At 26.5% G+C, this 20,483-nt stretch overlaps 5 protein-coding genes across 5 annotated transcripts; 4 read left to right on the top strand and 1 right to left on the bottom strand.

Annotated features, from left to right (window-relative positions):
* Positions 1-4,709: 4,709 nt before the first annotated feature.
* Positions 4,710-5,676, top strand: EIN_204470 (protein serine/threonine kinase, putative; the record flags this gene model as incomplete). Its single annotated transcript, XM_004255835.1, has 2 exons — positions 4,710-5,167; positions 5,214-5,676. The coding sequence occupies 2 exons, from the start codon at positions 4,710-4,712 to the stop codon at positions 5,674-5,676; spliced, it is 921 nt and encodes a 306-aa protein (XP_004255883.1).
* Positions 5,677-5,838: 162 nt separating this feature from the next.
* Positions 5,839-7,752, bottom strand: EIN_204460 (hypothetical protein; the record flags this gene model as incomplete). Its single annotated transcript, XM_004255834.1, has 1 exon — positions 5,839-7,752. One exon carries the CDS (start codon positions 7,750-7,752, stop codon positions 5,839-5,841), a length of 1,914 nt encoding a protein of 637 aa, XP_004255882.1.
* An 8,055-nt stretch (positions 7,753-15,807) lies between these two features.
* Positions 15,808-16,794, top strand: EIN_204450 (hypothetical protein; the record flags this gene model as incomplete). The annotated part of the gene is made up of 1 exon (XM_004255833.1): positions 15,808-16,794. The coding sequence occupies one exon, from the start codon at positions 15,808-15,810 to the stop codon at positions 16,792-16,794; it is 987 nt and encodes a 328-aa protein (XP_004255881.1).
* A 1,072-nt stretch (positions 16,795-17,866) lies between these two features.
* Positions 17,867-18,628, top strand: EIN_204440 (hypothetical protein; the record flags this gene model as incomplete). The annotated part of the gene is made up of 1 exon (XM_004255832.1): positions 17,867-18,628. The coding sequence occupies one exon, from the start codon at positions 17,867-17,869 to the stop codon at positions 18,626-18,628; it is 762 nt and encodes a 253-aa protein (XP_004255880.1).
* A 768-nt stretch (positions 18,629-19,396) lies between these two features.
* On the top strand, positions 19,397-19,900 carry EIN_204430 (protein serine/threonine kinase, putative; the record flags this gene model as incomplete). The annotated part of the gene is made up of 1 exon (XM_004255831.1): positions 19,397-19,900. One exon carries the CDS (start codon positions 19,397-19,399, stop codon positions 19,898-19,900), a length of 504 nt encoding a protein of 167 aa, XP_004255879.1.
* Positions 19,901-20,483: the final 583 nt, after the last annotated feature.

Below are 20,483 nucleotides of genomic sequence, written 5' to 3'. Positions count from 1 at the left end.
TTTAATAGTTTCACTTTTATAATAAACATAACGAATAATACCTTTTTCATTTGTTTCTTCTACTTTCTTAAAATCAGCTTTAAAATTATTTATCATTCATTCTTTTTTATCTTCATTATAATAATCATTGAAAATGAAATTATCACTAATATAACCAAAACTGTTAAAATCTTCAAATCGATTTTGTCTAGAATATGTTAATTTGTCAGTTCTTAAATATAATGGTGTACACGTCTGACAATTATCTTCATGAACTTTATTTTTAATAAAAACACTTGATAAAACTGTTTTATGAAGTGTTAATTTTACATATATATAAACAGATAATTTTACATTTTTTATATATGATTTTGATTCTAATATTTTATTTAAATCATTTAATATATTTATATCAGATAATTTTTCATTTTCATCTTTCTCTTCATTAACAAATTTAGTATATTGTGTAATACTATCTAATAATTAATTCTTCATATTAATACATTCTACCATATTTGTTATTTTCTTATATTGTAATAAATAATTAGTACCATCAATAATAGTTTTTTGTTCTAAAACTTTTAAATATGTCTGTGGTACAATATGTTTATTGGTATTTTTATTAACACCTTTCATTTTAAAAAATATTGGTTTATTAATACTTTCATTATTAAAAGTTGTATTTTTGAACCCAATGCAACAATATATTCACCCTGTTTTTCGATTGCAACTCCTAACAATTTCTTATCATGTTTAATAAACTCTTTTACAGTATTCAATTTTGGTTTATAATTATCATCAGAACAATAAAAATCATATGGAAGCCATGAAAAAAAACATGTTTATTGTAATAATCATGATCAATAATTATATGTTGAAAGGCTTGTTTAATATTATCTTCATTATTACCGGACACAGCAAAATACATACCATCTGATTCTTTTTCTACGAAATAAAATTTGCTTTAATCAAGACATTTATTCTTAAAATTGTTAATGAATTTGAATACCAATATTTCGCATTATCAAGTGTAAATAATGCACATTGTATTGGTGTACTTATTTTATAAGAACTGTTGTTTTCTGTTGTTGGATATCTTGATTTGGATATTTTCAAAGTATCAATATGATATGTAGATTTATTTGATTTAAAAGCATTTTTCTTATCTACTATCTTAGTTTTGTTATAATTATCAGTTCTCATTACATCTTGACCATACTAAGAATTAAGTTGAATTTAATAAAATAATTATCTAACTTTATCATTATATATAATTGTTTTCTGTCGAGTTTTCATCTTGTCAGTTACAAATTTGGAATAAGAATCATGTTTAGTAAATGTTACAAATGATTTTATATCTTCAATTTCAAAACCAAATTCATCAATAAGGAACCATAGATAATAAGAACTGAATATCATATATGGATCTTTATTATGTTCTTTATTGAATTTTGTATCATATGTTTGTGTAAGTTTTTTTTGAATATTTCATCAAATTCTTTTTCTGCATTTGTTTTATAATTATGTTTAGTCATATAATTTGACATTAGTTCTTCAATAATATGCGGTTGAAGATTTGCATCAATATTACGAATAATTGGTAAAAAGTGTATACATTTATTCATCTTTCCACTTGGAATTCTTCCTTTGACTTCAGCAATAAATAAATATTCTTTCTTGTTTATAATCACTTTAGCATATTTTTGTTGTTTACCAGTCAAATCAAACATAGACATCTTAACAGCACTAGGCATATACATTTTATGGTCTGTATATGGATTATTTTCATTTTCAACACTTGAGAAACACGATGGATAAAGAGAATTAAAATCAACACCAACAACGTGTGTAATAATATTTTTAGTATCATATATGTTTACTGCATTATTATTAATATCATAGTTCAATTTAGTAATTGTGTTTCACTTCTAATATTCTTTTTATGATGAACTGTGGATAAACCACCTGTAATTTTTTTCTAACAAGATTTACGACTCTAGTGTCTTTAATGTTATGAGTAAGATTATTGAATTGTGCATAATTATGTATTTGAATCATGAATTTAGAAACAGTTTAATTTTAATTTGAAACGTGTGTATTTCGATAATAACATGAAAGTTGTACATTATTAATAGTATTACCAAGTTTACAATCAATTCTGTATAAAGTAGGTTTATTAGTTTTGGTAAACTTACAATTACAATAAAAACATGTACCAATTTAATTAATTATGTTTTCAAATGTTAAAAATCATTGTTTGTAATATTGTTTGATACATCTCTACCAGTTAATTTCTCTTGTAATTGATATCTATATACCATATTTTTGAAATCATATTCAGATAATTTATAAAAATCTATCTTATCAGTAGTTTGTTTATATTCTTTAGTCTGATCAAAATCATCATAGCATTTAAGATATTTTGTTGATGATGCCAAACTCGCAAATGAAATTGAATGTAACATATCTTGATCATCTTTTTGGTATAATTCTATTAAATTATCGATGATAGGAAACATAATTACTCTATCTTGTATATTATACTATCTAATATACTCATAACAATTATTATAATTACTATAATCCTCTAATTATATTATTATCTTCTTCAGATAATTCAGTTTGTGTTAACAAATTGAAAAAATCCTCTCTTTTAAATGGTTTAGTTCTTAACAATTGTTGATTTATATATTCTGTTCTGAGTTGTTGATATGAAAAAACACCTTTTATTTTTATTTCATTGTTACCATATGATTTAGAAGCCTCATCTAAACTTATAGGAGAATTTACAAAAATATTTTGAATTAATATCACTATTTAGATTATCACCAACTGCTAAACTAAATTCACTTAACACCGAATTTATTATTTCAGATTGTTCTTTATTATGGTCTTGGTGAGATGTGTCGATACTTTGCTCAGTTGTTTCAAAATCATATGTCATATAATATTTCATCGGACTATAAATTAATTTATGAGCTCAACAAAAAGTATATAATTTATCTTTGAATATTCTTGGACAATAAGGTGTAGATTTATCAGTTTTCATTTTTGAATCAACACTTCCATTACATTTTGTTTTATGATTTTTCAATTTATATCTTCCTTCTGGAGTATTAAGAAATGATTTAACACAGCAAACTTTACAGAATAAATAATTAGTCAGTCTATCAATATCTTTTACAAACATCACCTGTTCGTTTCCATATTTGAAAATATGAGAAATAATGACGTGAATATCGTTATCTAAGCAACTTCACCAATTGTCACGTAGAACATTCAAACATTGCGCTTTACTTACTAACTCAAGTTTTCAGACGTATTCACATCGACAGGGAATATATTTTTAGCAAAAAATAAAACATGAATTAGCGACAATTTTTTAAAATAAAAAACTCCAAAAAACTTAAGAATGCTTTAAAATTAACAGTCAATATAGTAGATATTCCAGGGGGTTGTTTAACTTTTGAAGTTGTAATTACAATACAAAAAGATAAAATGGTTTGTGGCGAAAAAAATGACCCGTTTTTGTATAAAAATCCGTTTGAGTTCAACACAACACTCCAAAATGTCGTTTTGGAACAACATAAGCACATTGGTATAAATTTGTTTTTTGATATGTAGACTTGAAAGAAGTTGTATTGTCTGAGGTTGTTAAGTCGATTGCTAAAAATGCATTCAAAAAGTGTGAAAAAATGAATTAAATTATAATTCGGAGTGATCTAAAGTACTTTGAAATTACTGCCTTTTTTAGTTGCACATCACTTAATAAAATCACCTTTTGCAACTAAAATTTAAAAATAATCGACTTAATTTTCAGGCGTCACACTAAAAATGGCACTTAAGACTTAAGATAACGAAAAGTGAATTGGTTTAGTTGTATTTTGAACTTTGTGTTGGTTTAATTTTTTTGTATTTTAAATGAATATACTCAATTATATATTAAATACAAATTATTGAAAATAAATCCATTGTTTTGTGATGTTTTATTGAAACATCACCATAGTAAAAAACAAGAAAAAATTATAATCTATTTGGTTTTTATTTCATTTCGTTTTATTTTATTTATGTTATTATATCAAATATAGTTTATTTGTTATAAATTGTATCATTTTTTAAATACCCAACAAAAAACAACACCATAATATTACTGAAATTGTGCTTTGTCGAAATTATTCCAATATGAACCACTTCCATCTTGATAAATACATATGGAAATTGCATTGGAGAACTTTATTACTCAACTTATTGTTTTGAAATCATCTCTGTCAAACTCAACTTTTTTGATCACAAAGAATCGCCGATTGACAAACGAATTGAATCTTTAGAGACATTCATATCCCAATACCCTCAATCCCCCAATTGTAAATCTATTGTAAATGAAATCCTCTAAACTCTGAGTGAATTAGAACAATCACTTAACTCCATTCTTACGGAAAATAACATTGATTTAACAGAGACACTTATGTCTTTGTATGACGAATATTACAACAATATAATCGATGAACTGCAAAAGAAAATAATCACAAGAGAAATTACAGGGAAACAATTTGATGAAGAAATGAAGAAGCTTGAGACTGAAAAAACAAGTAAAATTAAAAAAATTAATTGAACAATCAGAAGTGCAGATATCAATTCCACAAATTCAAACAAAAGAAATTGAAACTTCCCAACAAAAGTCGTTTTTAGAAAACGTGCTAAACGCCGTCAAAACATCTGAATCAATTTCCATGGCTAACACACACTTTTTATCACTCGAGGAGCAAAGGGTGCTTGCACAATTTACAAATAAAGTGGTTGGTCCTGTAGTCTTCAATAGTGACACTGAGATGTGGGGACTTAACGACAGTATAATCTCTGATAAAATCTACCAAAACTCGAATTTGTGTTTTGTCATTGAAGACACTGCGAGCAACAAATTTGGTGGCGTTTTCTTTGATACAATCACTGATCGAAGTGGGTGGATTTCAAGTCCTTCTGCCTTCATATTTTCACTTGTCAAAGATGGGGTATCAAACTCCAAGAAATTCAGAGTCCGAGATAGTAAAGGTTTTATGTATGACGAATGGGAAAAACCAGAAGAAGCAGCATTCAAAATGTTTGAGCTTAATAACAAGTACTTATTCGCGTTTGGTGGAGGGTATGACATCGCTGTCGCCAAGAAAGGAGCTGCCCAAAGTTATTGCAAGTCTGCAACTTTTAATGCAGGAGATTGGGGTTTGACTTCTAAAAAGAACTTCGAAGTTAAAAGAGTGTTGGCACAGAGACATCAAACCAGACAACATTCTTGTGTTTTCACTTGATGTGAATGACAAAGTGAATGCGAAATTGACTGACTTTGGATCATCAAGAAATATCAATATGATGATGACCAACATGACTTTCACTAAAGGTATTGGAACACCAAAGTACACGGCGCCTGAAATATTGAAAAAAGAGAAATACAAGAAGAGTGCTGATATATTCTCACTTGGAGTGACCATGTTTGAGTGTTTTAGTTGGAAAGAAGCATATCCAAAAGAAGACTTCAAATACCCATGGAAAATAGCCGAGTTTGTGATGTCTGGAAAACGTCTTGAAAATAGTCATCACATTCCAAACAACGTTTTTGCTATAATCGCATCTTGTTGGTGTCTAAATTCAAATGAAAGAATTTCATCCGAAGAAGTTGTATTAAAATTAGAGAAAGTTGTATAAAACAAATATAATTAAATTCATTTTGTTACATTTCGTATTACTATTATAAGATAATGATAGAACATTAATTCTTTATAGGTAATATGGCGATGGAATATACTAATATATAAGAGTATATATTTTTGTTTATTAATTTGAAAATTAAAAATAACTGATAGTTGTTTAAAACAACAGAATGAGTGCAAGTGCAAACAACACCAATATCGCATAAGAACTAGACGCAGTGCAAATTTCACACTCGACATCAGTGCATGGTTTTTGATACTGAGATGGTTCTTTACACTTAGCACACTTTTCATCATATTCAAATGATCCTTCTGGACACTTCTCAACACATTTGTTTTCGTTCATAATCGCACCATCAACACATTTATCACAAATTTCAAAAACAGAACACTTCGCACATTTTTCAGAGCACTTGTCACAATTCGTTTCATTCTTTTTGAAGAATCCAGGTCCACATTTGTCGACACATTTCATGAGTCCTTCTTCAAGATATTTCCCAGATACACAAGCTGAGCAATCATCGGCTTTAGTACACGTTTTACAACCACTTGCACAGGCTTTGCATGTTCTTTCAACAGTAAAGTAATTGTCTGGGCATTTGTCTTTCACACATTTCTTTGTGTCTTCAACAAAGAAATATTTGTCTGCACAAGTCTTACATGTTTTATCATCTTCACACGTTTTACAGAAATTTATACATTTTATACATTTCTTGCCAGTTGTGTCTTTTGAATATCCATTTGGACATTCGGTACCACTCTGGCATTTTCCAGTGTCTAATAATAGAATATCATTATCAGGGCATTCAGTACACTTTCCTGCTTCAACACACCTTTTGCATGATTGTTCACACTCGGTACACACTTTGTTGGCTGAGTAGAATTTGTCTGGACAGGTGTCTACACATTTGGTTTTATCTTTGATCAAATTACCTTTGGAACATTCAATGCACTGGTTTTTTGAAGTACATTTTCCACAATTTGTGATTGATTCAGAACAAGCTTTGCATTCCTTTGTATCAATATAATAAGAATCTGTTGTACAAGAAGTACAAGCATCTTTAGAACACACTTTGCAATTGTTACCACACTTAACACACTTTTTGGTTGCTGCGTCTTTGTAATAGCCAGCTGGACATGTTGAATCTGTTGTGCATTTCTTTGTGTCTTCAATTAAAAAATGATTATCTTTGCATTCAGTGCATTCCAAATCAGCTCCACATGTTTTACATTTTTCATCTTTACATTTATTACACATAAATTCTGACGAATCTTTGTAATAACCATCAGAACAAGTTTGTTTGCAAGTATCATCTTCCAAATATTTATCTGTGACACATTTTTGGCATTTTCCTTTTGTGCAAATTCTACAATCGGTATGTGTTTTAATGCACTCGGTCATATCAATTTCACAGTAATAATTGTTACCATCAACACTCATTTTCTTTGAATCACAATCAACACATTTAAGAGCTTTTTCCATTTTAGCAGCTGGTTGAGGTGGGTTTTCATCTGGGTTATTTGTAGATATATCAACACATTGAAGTGTGGTGCAATTAGCTTTAAGTGTACTAAGACCCCCAAATGTTCCTGCTGTATATGAATCAGTCACAAAAACCTTCAATTTATTATTGATTGGAGTTGTAGAATCTGAAAGAGTAGTTGGTTGGACTGTTCCGTGAAAGAAAAGATTGTTTTGTGATGCAAGTGAATCGAGAAGTTTTGTTAGTGGTGCATAAAAATTGACTGACAGAAGTTTCACACATCCATTGAAAGCGTCTTTCTGGACAGTAGCGACGTTTTCTGTACCTGTCACATCGGCGAGTTTTGAACATCCTTTGAAAGCAGATTCTGGTATTTCTGCCAATCCAGTTAAGTCTATTTTGGTCAAAGCTACGTCTCCCTCAAAAGCACTTGTTCCCAACGACTGAATACCAGATTTAGCAGTGAATGAAACAAGCTTGGTTGCACCTTTGAAAGCATTTTTTCCAATAACTAGTTTATCGGTTCCTTCGAATACAAAACTTGTTATATCCGTGTTGCCTTGAAAAGCATCTTCGCAGAGTGCCATAGCATCTTCTTTCGTTATTTTTACGTCATCTTTGCATTTTGCTTCGCCGCTTCCATCTTTGATACATTTTTTAGCTTCATCTTTAACATAACATGAAGTCGTCGAAAGAACAGAGAGTACTAAAGAAAGAAAGATTATTGAATACATTTGAATGAATAAACAAAGTTGAGTGTGTTTAAAAGAGGTATAAATCGTTTCAAACATTTGTCGTTGAGTGCACCTTCGAATGTTTTTGAATGATGAATTGACTTCTCATCTCATATATTATTTAAAAATATAGTTTTTATTGTATGTTTCAAATATAAATATTATTTTTCTTGTAAAAAATTTTAGTTTTTATAAATATGAATAAAATTTTACATAAATATATTTATTTAAACAAAAATGATATTTTTAAATATCATTAAAAGTTACAATTACTCTTGGTTCGTAATTAAGTAAAAAAATATGTTTTTATCAAATTGTCAACTTTAGTAACAATAAAATATATTAGTTTTTGAAAGTTGATTGTTTGACACCAAAAATCTATATATAAAATATAGCAAATAAAAATATGTATCAAATAATTGTATAAATAAGAAGAATGATTTAAGAAATTAAAAGTTTTTTGTTAACAATTTTTTTTGCAAAACAATAAAAGACCATTTTCAGAAAGATTCATAGTGGTAATTATAGTTAATATAATAATAATCACAATAATTTTAAATTTACTTTTATTATAGATTTAAGATATTACAGAACTAATAAAAATTATTTCACAATATAATGATTTTTAATATAAAAATCATCGAATAATAGATTTATATAATATTCTGGTTGTTGTTTTGAATAATATATATTTAAAATAGTGTTTAAAAAATGTTATAAAGGAATTCAAAATGATAATTAACAACTTGAGAATAATAAATAATATGAAAACACCCAATTATTTTGATGTTCGTGAAACGAAACAATACATACTATTTGTTTTAATCATAATAATCCATTTTTATGTTATTCTAAGTACTTTGTAATTGTAAATGTTTTGATTATCATACATAAATTGTCACAGCAATAACAACAAAATAACAAAACCCATTTTTATTAATATTTATTCGTATTTATTTCTCTTTGAAACTGGTTGTTTCATATTCTTTTGTCCTTAAAAAATATATACAGTCATTATTCGATATAAGGGAATACCGGGTATCAATGTTATTCGATATAAGGGAAAAAATGAGGAATTATATTATTAACAAAAAATACCTCGGTTTGTTTTTTGTCACAAAAATATTTTTTTTGATTATTATTTTTTTTCTAACCAAAATAAACACTTTGCGTATATCTTGAAAACAATTGGCAATTATTTTTATCTTAAATAAATAATAAATTTTATAATAAATCAAAAAACAAAGACGAATATATTAACACAATTAACATAATAAATAAAACTTTTGTATCTAACTTTGTTTCGACTTAAAAACTTTAAATAAATCTGTTAAATCATTAAGTTTTAATGCAATCCAAATAAGTTAAAACAAGAACATCATTGATGTTACAAGACAAAATAAAAAATATTGAATTAATTGATCCTTATCAAAATTCACAAAAAGTAATCAAAGTTGTCGGACAACAACTGAAAATAGTAATTTCTCCAAAGCAAGTTTATCATTTGCGTTCAATTCCTATAGAAACATTGATAATTTTTTATCCTCGTATAAACAAATAAGTAAACCACAGAACCTGGAACTTGAGGAAGCAATGATCAATTGGTTTCATGAAGTTCGTAAAGCGGGAATACAAATTGATTATTATATGTTGTCAAGGAAAGTATACTTTTTGAAAGAATGCAAATACATTCATTGTATTATTTCAAAAAAAAATTTTCTTGTTTATCTATTTTTATTATTATTATAATATTTTGTTAATTTTGATTAAAAATGTTCTATTAAAAATATAATAAAACATAGTTTTTATATTATTTTAATTGATCTTTTAACTTAGTGACAAATTAATCCAATTATTACCATTTTTGGGTTTTTAAATTGAAATAACCAACAAAAAGCAAACACATAAATTTCTTTTTTTTTATTTTTTTTCTATTATTCGATATAAGGGCTTCCTCTTATTTTTCTCCCTTATATCGAATATTGACTGTATTTGTTATTAATTGAATATGAAAATATAACTAAATAGATATTTGTAAAAACACGACATAAACAACACAACATTGATGTATTATGATGTTTTTTGTTGTTTTTTTAGGCCAACAAAAAGCTTATGATAGAATACCTTTTGATGACGAACATGTTATTGAACCAGATGATTTGTTTGTGTTGAGTAATTGTTTTTGCCCGCCTTTGACTGTCATTTCAAAAGAAGAAAAATACAACAATTACACAAAACTAGAAAATTGTAATTTATTTTCAATTTCTGGTGAAACACTTGAAGATGAATGTGATAACATTCAAAATAAAGAAATAATGGACGAAATTGCAGAAAATGATGAAAGTTACTATTTTTATATTGGAATGAGTAAATGCGAATTTGAAAAGTATTACAAACTGATTACATCATCGCAAGTTACTTTTGTGGGTTCTCCAAATGTTAGAAAGTGTTGTTATTTTTCAGTGGAAAAATCTGCAATTTTAGGAAAAAGACATAAAAATGCGTCACTTTCATTCAAATCTTTGACATTTCTCGTTTTAGTTATACTGAGATTCGGATTAAACTATTTGTTGACTTTTGTGTTATTGCTTTTAGAAAGGTTTTGTCATTTTTCAAAACGAGGGGAAGTGTGTTTAGAAGAAATGAAAAGAATAGAAACAGAGGAAGAATATATTTTGAGAATGAAAAAGAATATGTCAAATTATGTATCTAAACAATACCACGACTTTAAAAATCACTTTGGTGAGACAATTTATGAAAAAATGGTAGTTAAATTGGGAAATAGTCCAAATGTGTTGATACCATTTGCACTTGGTAAAAAAGTTAAAGATTTGAAAATAATGCCAGAATTAATTAACAGTTACTGGGCAATCGATTCTAAAACAACAGCTTCAAATGGTATTTTAACAAAAAATGGAAAAGTGAGAGAAAAAATGTATTCCAAAAAAATAAATGGTTCGGGAATGAAAATTAAAATTAAAGTGAACGTACAAGGATTTGTTTTGGATTCAAATGTTTGTGAAGGTTCAATAAACGATTCAAAATTGCACAGTTGTAACAGATCAATGGTTAAACCCGGTGAGTTTATTTTGGGAGATTTGAGATATTTGAGAAAAGATGAAGATTATATGGATGTTCCAATTAAAAACGCAAAAAGTGAAATATGCGAAGAAAAACGTGATTTTTATCACAAGTTTAATAAAGTCCATTCCAAGTCAAGGAATGTCGTGGAACACGTTTTTGCGTCTTTGACAAATCAATTTCATATTTTTTAGATCAGTTTTTGGATTCAACAAAGAAGACTTTGGCTATCTTGTCAGAATTGCATTAACTTGTTATAATTTTTTATTGCCAAGAAAACCAGTTATTGATTTTTCTAAAACAATTCCATCTTTTGAACATAACGATGAAGAATTGTATGTATTTATTGAGAAAGAAATGGACAACCTGAATGAAATATCAAAGTATGAGACGATTGACAATGATTCAATTTTGCAAAATTTTATTAAAAAGTCAAAAAATAGTCAAATTGACAATTCTATTCCTGAATTTAAATTAAGTGAAATTGATAAATTTTCAAGTGAATTATTAAAAAGAAAAAGTTGAAAATTATTATTTTAATTTGTTCAGTGAAGAAAATATGCGACAAACGGTACAAAGAACGGATGAAAATTTGTTATTTTCAAAAGGGAATTTTCTTCACTTGAAACTTCTATTGAAGAAATACACCATTTAATCCGAAAAACATGTCAAACGAACAACAATAGTCATACGTCAGTAGAAAATGAAATATCAATAATAAATAATACACAATTATCAAGTTGTAAGTCTTTAATAGAGGAAACACAGAAAACCAACCAAATAATAGACTGCAATAATAATTTCAGTGATATTTCATTTGATTTGGATAAAAAAACGTTTTTATGTTATGAAACGGAAACAATTATAGAGACAGATCCAATTTATCGTGTTAAAAACGGAAAATTAAATGATGACGACATCTTGTGTCTATCATCTCAAATTTTGAATTATGTACACACTGATAATTCTATTGTAGCATCTACATTTTTCTTTGAAAGTGTTTTTAATACATTTGACAAAACAAATAATGATAATTCCTTAATAAACAGTCACAGAAACTTGGATTGTTATTTAAACCAAAAATACATATTTTTCCCTTTATTCTCCGGTCTACGTACAAATGGTCATTTGTCTCTGTTAATTTTACATAAACATGATGATGGATTTGAATCATTTATCGTGGATAGTCTTGGAATTGAAAAATACAATTTCAATACGCAAATTTATTATTTGGACAAAATAAAAACATTTTTTTCTTGTCTTACAAGATTTTCGATTGAAAAACACAAAATTGAAAATGTAATATTAATTACTGATGTTGTTAGCCAAGAGAATGGAACAGATTGTGGTCGATTTGTACTTTTTTATATTTATTCAATTTTAATTAATCAAAACGAAGAAATACCAAAAGTACTTGGTAAACTTACTTTCAGTCATTTTCAAAATTTTGTAGAGGATTATTTATCAAGTGGTTTAAATTTTGGTTATAAAGAACAATTTGTACCAAGTAAATAATTCAGTTATCATTGTGTTCGTTTTTTGAATATTTGCTATAAATTGATAATCAAAATGAAAATTGAAAAAGTCGAAAACACTGATTTAATAATAATGCATTTTTAAAATATAACAAATTTATAAATATTTTTGTAATTTATGCAATTATTCAAATTTATTATAAATCAAAGTTAATCATATTGTGTGTATTTTAATATGATTGTTTTATTTTGATATTAACTTGTGTTTTAAAAAAATTTACAGTTCTGAGGATGGCAATTATTTTCTGAGGATGACAGAAATAGAAAGTTTACACTTTTACATCTGTCTGAAATGTATATTGAGTAAGTTACTATTTTTAAATATGGGAACACGTCATTTCACTTCTTAGATGTTTAAGTCTGTGTTGACAATGTCTGTTTGTGACACGACTTACCATCCTCAGAGATATGTATAGCACTGCCACTATTGATTTAAAATTCTATAAATAAAATTATCAAAGAATTTTTATAAAGTGGGTTTTGTTAATTGATTATATCAAAAATCGTCAAAACACAACAAAAAAGCCAAATAATATATAAAATTGATTAATAAATTAAAGATACATTTATTGAAATTAATATTGTATTATATAAAAAAATAATATAAACATATATTTCTTGTGTGTATATGTTTTGAAATATAAATATAACCGTTTATAACAAAAACAATAATTTTACAAATTTGTTCATTTATCAATCGTTGTTTTATCGATCTTCAAAACCTCGCGTTTTGAATTTGCGATAATACATAAATTGTCATCGCATAGAGTATTAATTATCAGTACGTTATTTGCTATCAATTTTTATTGTTTGAAATTTCATGAATTGATTTATAATAAATTGTATTTTTTTTGTGAAAAAAAGATTAAAAATTGTTTGATTAATTTGTTTTGTGATTTTGATTAAAAAATTGACTTTTTCGATAAATTAAATTAATTTTTATTGTTTTCATATGAACCAAGGTTAGTCAAGTGGTAAATCAGAAAATAGAAATAGATTATTTTTTTGTAAAAATCAACTCCAAGAATCATCTTTCAAAAAATTCATTAATAGCATTTTTAAAGAAAATCACATGTTTCAAAATATACCTTTTTGATCTTAGGCAAAAAAATCCAAATTGAAAGAAATTATGTTTAAGATATTTACCATCCTCAGAAAAATTAACAATCCTCATGAATCCCTTAAATTTTCAACACAACAATATTTTTATATTTAATTTGTGATTTAAGAAATTATTTTAAATACTGTAACATTAAATGACCATTTTTATCTTTTGAGATATTTTAATTTCGTTATTGTAAATACAACAAACAATAATTAAACACGATTTTTAATATTATTGACGTGCATTCGATTCAAATTATTGTTAGTCTACATATTTGACATGTTAAAATGGTTAAATTGAATCATCTTATATGTTATATCATATTTGTTTTGTTAATTAATAAATTTAATAACCAATTATATAACACTTCATTGAAAATTATGTTTATGTTTTTTTTTGATGTACAAAAATTTTTTGGTTGTCAAAGAAAATAATGTTATTTATAACAAAAAACAGTATTTGTTCAAAAAAAGATTTCAATGTGTTAAGTAAGTTGGTATTTAAAATAAATAATAAATCTTAACTTATTTGATTAATAAATAAAAATCATGTATTATACTGTGTCAATAATATAAACAATTTAAATTATTAACAATCTAATGAGTTGTGTACTGGAAACGGACAATTTAGTCGACAAATACAGTTGATTAAATAATAGTCAGAGACCAAATAATTGTAAGAAGTAAAATAACTAGTATTAAAACCTTAATTTAGAACTATTTTAAAAAATAGAAATGGGTTTCTTTGGATTATTTGGTGTATTTTTTACTTTTTTTCATTGGTCATTTCCAATGTAATTAACGGGAAATACACCCTTCTTACAATTATTTGGTCTCTGATAATTATTTGGTCAACTGTAGTTGTTTTAATAAATTCAACAACAATTTAATATTGTTGTTGGGAATATTAAATTAAATAGGAAATTTAATGTAAACAATAATCAGCACCAAACTATTAATTATTTTAAACACATTAACAGCTTTAACAAAGCAATATTATATTTGTAATATAACGTAATATAACAGATGTTTGTATATCAAAGATTGCATTATGATTAATATTTAACTTACTAAATTAAAATCATACAAACCAGATTAAGTTTTATTTTAATTGTTGAAATTACACACCCAAATTTTTTCATACAAAGTTGTACTTTTTAACACTATTCTATTATGTGTTATGATGACAAGGAACAGTCAATTTTAATTTTGAAAATCATTTAAATTTTTGTGGGTTTTTTGTTTTATTTATAAAAATTGGATTATTATTATTTATTCCAAGGTGGAGATCCGGGTTCGAGTCCCGGCAAATGCATTTCAATTTTTTACATCATAACACCTTTAATTCATTTTCATTTCACTCTTAAAATCTCACTATAAATTATCAAGACATCAAAAGATTTGAACCTACGCCTCAAATGATAAATAAATTCGAGTTACACGTTTTGGACCACTTAACCAAGTTGTCTTCCTGTTTTTAGATTAAAAATAATTATATTTATTATAATATTATGTTAAATAAATATTATAATCTTATTTAATTTATAAAAAAAAATATTAAATAATATTGTATTTGGTAATTATATTCTGAATTATATAATGTTCGATGACTAGCCAACTTAAACTTTACAAAAATAAGAATATTTTTATTGTTGTTATATTAATAAATATTTTAATAAGAATTAGACAAACTGTGATTATATTAACAATATAATTATATCAGTATTATATTCCATTGATCAAATTGTAAAGGTTTTGCCGTGTTCGTGTTTTTATAAACACATATAGGTCTCAATATAAGAAAGGCCTGAATTATATATTCAACTTTTTAAAAACACGTGTTTTAAAATTTTATTTGTTGCCATATTTATTTTTTTAAATGGCTTTTGGAAATAAGACATTTTTAATGGTCGAAAAAGTACCAGAAAAAGTTTACAATTTGAAATATAACAAATATTATTATTTATATGTGAATAAATTAAAAGTTTTTTGAAAAAAAAAATAAATGTAACACTATTTAGTTGTTATTTTATTTTTAGAAGTGAATGAAACGAAATATTGTATTTTTTTATTTATTAAGCTAATAAATTAGTTGATATATTTACCATTGAAAGTTTTTTTGAATCTATATTCAAACCTGTAACAAATGAACCAGTTATAAATATAAAATTAAATAAAAATATTGAAAATGAATTTTTTTAACTTATTTTCAAACATTTGTACACCAATGAAATTCGTATTTTTTGTTGTATTTCTTTTAACAACAAATGGATATCATTGTGATTGTACACCAACTGGCATTAACGTTGACAACGAATTTATTCCTTCAAATTGTTCAGTAACAACAAATTCTGTTTGCTTTTCTTCGGATTTAGAATTCTCGTCTGTGTTGTTAAAAATTAATACAATTGTTGTTACTAACAACACAAAATTTTATTCTGATTTTGATAAAAACTGGCAGAACACTCAAACTCTTCAAATTGCAAAGGATATGAAATTGCTCTGTGTAATTAATTTAAAAATAATTGAAACACCGATCATTAAACCAAATGCCACAATTAATCTTATTAACTATACAAGTGTGTTCGGGAGAATGTCAATTGCTGGAAACCTTACTTTGATCGATCCGGAATTAAACAACCCAAGAATTATCATATGGAATTCAACGTATCTTCAACTCACTTTTAACTACTCTGACAAACCTGATTTTGATATTGTGAATCCAACGGGTGACACAAAGTGTTTTGATGTCATTTCACTGAATGAAAATTACAATTTAGATACATCAACCAATCAAGACCATATCACATCGGACATATTTGAATATTCATACAACTTTAAAACGGGTAAAGGGTACCTCATGTCAAACAAGAAGTTAATAAGATTTTGCCCAAACAATACACCTCTTGACAAAGAAGTTGTTTGTATTTTGAAACAAAATAATTATACTACATATACATCAACAATGGAAGGCGCGTTTGACTATCCACACTGTCCATGTAATGAAGATCTTAATGTGAATTGTAATCTTAAATTTGCAAGTGGATTAACTTGGGTTGACATGTCTGATTATTATTATTATTTCTATAACACTGAATTGTTGATTGAAAAAGATATATTTTTAAAAATACAAACTATGGATTATTTTAAACAATCACTGTTTATGATTATGTAAGATTCTTATTTTATGAATACAGTTCAATCAATATAATGTTGTTTTCATTCACTTTTGGAAATATGACATATACTTACTGGTCATACTTCAATTATGTGTTCACTTACAATTAACACGATATATTGCGAATATAGCTTATTTACAATTTAGATATAAATAAAAACATCGCACAATTTAAAATTGAATACATTGGGTATATCGCTCTTAATTTATTTGAAAACATAAATGTTGTCCTATTTAATAAAATAGTTTTAAATGAAATCAATCAAGTCACTATTAGTGAAAATGGGATAAGCTATGTATTTAAAGAAAAAGTTAACAGAAACAATGTTATTTAAATTGTTATTTAATTAAAGTGGCTCAAAATAATTTGAGTTGTGTTATATGTGATTTACAGCATCAACTTATAATTGGGAAATGTCTTCCTTTCGACAAAAATTGTGAAAATTACAACAAAACAACAAATGTGTATCATGTCAATGCAGGGTTTGTTTTGAATGAAAGTTACGAGTGCGTTTATTCCGAAAATTGTTTATATGGTACACAGACAACTTGTTACAAATGTAGTGATAGTTACATCAAAAATAAAAATGAATGTGTGTTGGATGACAAGTGTAAGTATAGTGATGAAAGTAGTTTGCATCAAATGCAACACGGGAAATGTATACAACAAGTGTGAGAACTGCGCAGCACATTGTTATTTATGTGAGAACAAAAAGTGTTTGATATGTAATGACAATTTTATTATTAAATAATGAAAATGTCTGTGTTGAAGTAGAAAATGGAATTTCAAATGGCATATCAATTGTTTGGTGTAATAACACTTTTTATATAACAAATGGCGTTTGTAACAACTGTACATCAAAATATGAACACTCTGTTTTGTGTAACAAAAACAATACAATTTTTTGTGAGGTAGATTATAACATTTAACGTGAGGGAATATGCATTTCATCAATTTGTCAAAATAAAACATTAATTGAAGAAAATGGGATGTGTAATTTACCAGAAGCTAATTGTGTATTTATTGTAAACAATAAATGTGTTGAATTTGAAAATGACTACATTCTTGATGATAAAAACATGTGTGAGTGTTACAAATGACACTTTGTCAATTGATTGTGTTTTATATAATAAATATGGATGCATATCATGTGACATTGGATATTATTTATCAAATACAAAATGTCGTCAATGTTCCGAGAATCGCGCAAATTGTATTTGCTTTGAAACAAAGTGTCTTTCATATAAGTATGGGTATTATCAAGGCGATAATTACACGTGTTTTTTAAGCACAGAATTGTTAAAAAAAAGTGCGACAAATAATCACAAATTACGGGTGGGTGTTATCAATGCAAAGACGGGTATTACAGAGTTGGAACGGAATTGCTATGATTGTCTTTTGAATTGTTCAACATGTAATACAAAAGACACGTGTTTGACTTGCAATTTAACAAATTACAAGACACAAAGTGGAAATTGTTTGCCACAGAACAGTGTCATTGGCTGTGCTGTCGAAGTCACACAAAATGGGTGTTCTAAATGTCAAGATGGGTATTACACAGTCAATTACAATGAATGTAAAAGGTGTCATGACAACTGCACAACATGCACACACCCGAAAAATGCACATCCTGTGTTAAAAACAAAGTATTATTTAAAAGTGGACTTTGCTATGATATTTCATATGTATTACAGTGTATTGAAATTTCAAACTCAAAATGCTCCAAATGCACATTTTGGAACTCTCCAAATGATAATGGGACTTTGTGTGACAAACATGTGGTTTGGTGGGTACTTCTCATTTTTATTTTGTTTGCCATTTTTGTGTTAATAATATTATATTGTCATTTGTATTAACAGTGAAATACATTGACAACAAAATGCATCAAAAAGAAATTGCGAAGACAACAACACTCTTTAAAATGAGTCGCTCAAACATCACATTTATTCAACTTGGTGATGACGTTGTTGTGAACAAAACAGAAATATAATTTGGTGAAGACGTCGATGTCAACACACAACAGCGAGAGCTTCTGTGTGTTGGGAACATATCAAAGGACAACATGAAAATTCAAATCACAACAAAAAGTGGGACAATTAAAAAATACTAATTTGACTCAAATCCAAAAATAATTGTTCTACCAAGTGGTGAAGTGTGTGAATTCGAGATACTACTGACTTTGAAATGCACAACTAAAATGGATGAGAGTGTTGTGTTAGTCGCAAACTCGTTCACAAAAAAAGATGATGTTATTTAGAAACTAACAATAACAACAACTTCAAAACTGATGACAGGACTTGATCCAGACGAGTTGGTAGAGGATAACATACTTGGTGAAGGATCTTTTGGAATTATTTAACAAGGGACTTTCAGATAAAATAGTGTTGCAATTAAAAAGATGAAATCATGTGGTAATGAAGACACAATTGACGAACTTGAAAAGGAAGTGAATATGTTGGACAAATTTCGGAGTGAATACATAGTCTACTTCTATGGTGCAGTGTTTATTACAAATAAAGTGTGTATGGTCACTGAATTAGCACAAAATTTGGATCTTTACAAGACTTGATAAAACACAAAATAAGTGGTGAAGTTGACATGAAAATGCGAGTGAAAATGATGTTGAACGCAGCAAATGTAATTTCATATTTGCACTCAAATGGGATATTACACAGAGATATCAAGCCAGACAATATCTTAGTGTTCCGACTTGTTTTAAACAACAAAGCAAATGCTAAGTTGACTGATTTTATAGCAAGTCGAAATGTCAACATGTTGATGACGAATATGACATTCACTAAGGGAGTTGGAACACCTAAATATATGGCACCTGAAATTATGAACAAAAAGCATTACAAAAAAATAGCAGATGTCTATTCTTTTGCTATTACAATGCTTGAATGCTTTTTGTGGAGTGAGGCGTTCCCAAAAAGTAGTTACATATTTCCATGGACTATTGCAGATTATGTATCTACTGGGAAAAGACCAGTGACCATTAAAACACTTAATAAAAAGTATAGAAATGTCATTGAAAGTGTTGGAAACAAAAGATTCAAGAGAGTGGTACTATCAATGAAATCATTGATGAGCTTAAAACAATAATTTAATATATTGTTTCAATACATTAATACATAGTTATTATTGATTAATTTCATAACATACAGTTTACTATGAAATATACAATTTGAATATCATTAAGACACACAATTTGAATCCAATTAATAAATGTGAGTAAATAATAACTATTCACTTAATATTGTATATTTATTTTAAACTTTTAATTAAGATTTTTATTTTAATAAACCTTGATATTTTTCATGACAATTTTTATCGTTTTCACAATTATATTATTGCAAAAATCAACATTTATCAACTTTTGTAAATTAAAAAAAAATAAATGTTTAATAATTCAAATGTTGTTTTGATGTTTATAAAAATATTGTCAACTTGTATGTACAAATTTTATTGTTTAAAATGTAATAATTAAAAATATGAACTAAATATAATATTTACATAATTTAAATTTTATATAAACAAATAACAACAGTTGTTAACTGTTAACATTATTTTAAATTAATGTATTTAATTTAGATATGTTTTGATTGAAATGTAATTTAACAAATTTTTTGTTTGTTAACACATAATATTAAGTGAAATTATTGAACACAGTAATTATTGGTAAATT

This window comes from Entamoeba invadens, assembly GCF_000330505.1.
Source record: "Entamoeba invadens IP1 unplaced genomic scaffold scaff_1105074726653, whole genome shotgun sequence".
Taxonomy (NCBI): Eukaryota; Evosea; order Mastigamoebida; family Endamoebidae; genus Entamoeba; species Entamoeba invadens.
Note: the sequence above shows the minus strand (reverse complement) of the source record. Positions and strands in the feature narration are given on the sequence as shown.